General features: G+C 52.5%; 1 protein-coding gene across 1 annotated transcript in view; it reads left to right on the forward strand.

Moving 5' to 3' along the window:
* Positions 1-195: 195 nt before the first annotated feature.
* The window catches only part of VOLCADRAFT_100742 (uncharacterized protein), a gene marked incomplete at both ends in the record, with an annotated part of 15,868 nt that continues 13,760 nt past the window's right edge, over positions 196-2,303 (forward strand). The window contains 7 exons of the mRNA XM_002959263.1: positions 196-300; positions 491-573; positions 635-679; positions 717-796; positions 1,438-1,511; positions 1,732-1,805; positions 2,036-2,201. Of these exons, the coding sequence (XP_002959309.1) occupies positions 196-300; positions 491-573; positions 635-679; positions 717-796; positions 1,438-1,511; positions 1,732-1,805; positions 2,036-2,201 (627 nt within the window). The remainder of the gene's footprint in view (positions 301-490; positions 574-634; positions 680-716; positions 797-1,437; positions 1,512-1,731; positions 1,806-2,035; positions 2,202-2,303) is intronic.

Here is a 2,303-nt window from a genome sequence, read left to right on the forward strand (position 1 = left end):
GTGATCACAACGTCAACATTTGTGGCTTGTGAATGCATGTGGGTTGCGATGTATATGTGCAGGTTGGGGCCAGCTGATGTTTGTTACATGTAATTGACTAGCTAGTGGCTGGTACTAGCCTGCTGCACTCTCTGAGAACAATCAATGCGGTTCGGTTTTTCATTTTTCAGAGCACCAGAGCCCCTCTGTAAAGCTATGTCTGTTCTGCTGCTGTCGATTGCTCACTCCACGTGCTTGATGCCCAAGGCTATCCCCTTGCCCTTGTGTTTTTTGGTGCAGTTACTGGGACACCTGGGATTGGTAAGAGTTTCTCCTTCTATTACTTGCTAATGCGGCTGCTGCACAGCCCGTCGCCACCACCCTATATCCTTTGGGAGCACCACACAAGGCCTGACATAGTGGTGGGTTACACATGTACTGTACTGCATGGTGTGCTGGTCTAGGAGCTGTTTTACATTTGTTTCCTTGTTCTGCCCCTTCTGGTCACCAGTGGTGCTACACGCATGAGACGGGCGAGGTCTGGGTCGGCAACAACATAGCCTTCAGACGGCAGTTTCACAACCGTGATTCCTGGTGGGTTCTACTGGTGCAGCACAGCACACTGATACATCATACAATTATCCTCCCCCTGCAGTGTCCTGGAGGGCCTAGGAGCTGTGTGTTGTGGCAACGTTATCCCGTATGTGGTCTCGCTGGTCTATCCTGAGCCCTTGCAGTGTTGATCGGGCTTGTGTGTGGTCCCTTTTCTTTGGTTGGTTACTTATCCCCTGGACCAGCCCAGAGGAGGTCAGTTGTCGTAAGTTGGCTGCAAGACGTCCTGTGGTTTCTAGTGCTCTAAACCTTTCTTTCTTGGAAGTTTGTAATGGCTTGCTAGGTGTATCAGGAGCCCTCCCCTGCCTGGGCTGCCCTTGCCGACTTCTTTCGTTTTTCGTTTTTTTCCTTCCCTTGGGTTCCCTTCGTCGTTGGTTGTATTTTGGGGGGGGGTAGAGGGCTTGTGGACTAGCTCTAGCGGGACCTGAGAGCCCGTCATGTTTTCACTGCAGCGCCATCCCCGGATGGAGGTGCTGTGGAGCGGCTGCGTTGTGTGTTGGTGTTTCGGCTTCGGCTCTCACGGCCCACAGTGTAATCTCAGTCATACATACATCTACATACATAAACATTTATATTTTCATATTACATATATGTACATATGTGTGTACATGCATGGTTGCTAGCTGTCTGGCTAGCTAGCTGTCTGGCTAGCTAGCTAGCTAGCTATGCCTACATGCATGGGTGGCAGGCAGTTGGGTGCTGCCGTGACAGGGAGCTGATGGATGATGTGCTTACAGGCCGTGCTCTGCACTTGCCCAGCTGCTACATACCTGGGGCCTCCTGGATTCATTGGGTCCATTTTGTCCCTCGACATCTCGTTACCTTATCCTGTCAGGTACTTTGCAGATGGGGTGAAGCCCGACACCAGCACTGCGGCGCACACGGTGCTGTTAACCTCACCTGTGCATGAAACGATGAAGGTAAGCATCTTGGGCCGAGATGTGATTAGAGGGTGTACCATTGCTGACTTCGCACACCCGACATGCAGCATCCTGGACTCGTCCGTTAGTTGCTTCCTAAGTGTATCCATTCCTAACGAACTAGATGGCCAGGAAAGGCCAGAACGTAGGCCTGTCGCCCTTCCTTGCAATCGTCTGTGCTTCATTGTACTTCTCCCTCCCTCCCTCCCTCGGGCTGCAGGTGATAGTTAAAGAAGGCGCGGACGTGCTGTACATGCCTCTCTGGGAGCTCGAGGAGCTGCTTGACTGCCGCAGGTGCTGGGTGTGGGGCGAGTGGGGAGGAGGGCTAGCTCACGTGGTGCATGCTGCAACTAGTGCTGAAAGTACTTTGTAACGTTCTTAGACTTGAGTTTGTAACTTGAAATTTACGCAGTAGTACAGCGAATCAGGGTTGATATGACTAAAGTCGCCCATGTGTAAAGCCTTGTATAAGTGGTGTACAGCCACTCGCTTTCCCCCCCTCCACCACCACTACATGCCCCCAGCAAGATGTACGACATGGTGCCGGAGGTGACCGTGAAGGGCCTCTTCGGTTACTATGGCGGCATGGCACGGTACGTGCTGCAGCATCCGTCGCTGGACCCCGACCGGGAGGTGCTTGAGTTGCTGAGGCCGCTGCGCACCGCGATTGATACTTGCAACGTTAAACAGGTGAGGCATGTAGTGTAGCTAGTCCTCTACCCCGAACTTGATGAAGTTCCAGTTGGCTGCCTAGGTTTCTCACTGCCTGAGTTATTATTGCTGCTGTTCTTC

This window comes from Volvox carteri (genome assembly GCF_000143455.1).
Source record: "Volvox carteri f. nagariensis unplaced genomic scaffold VOLCAscaffold_149, whole genome shotgun sequence".
NCBI lineage: Eukaryota > Viridiplantae > Chlorophyta > Chlorophyceae > Chlamydomonadales > Volvocaceae > Volvox > Volvox carteri.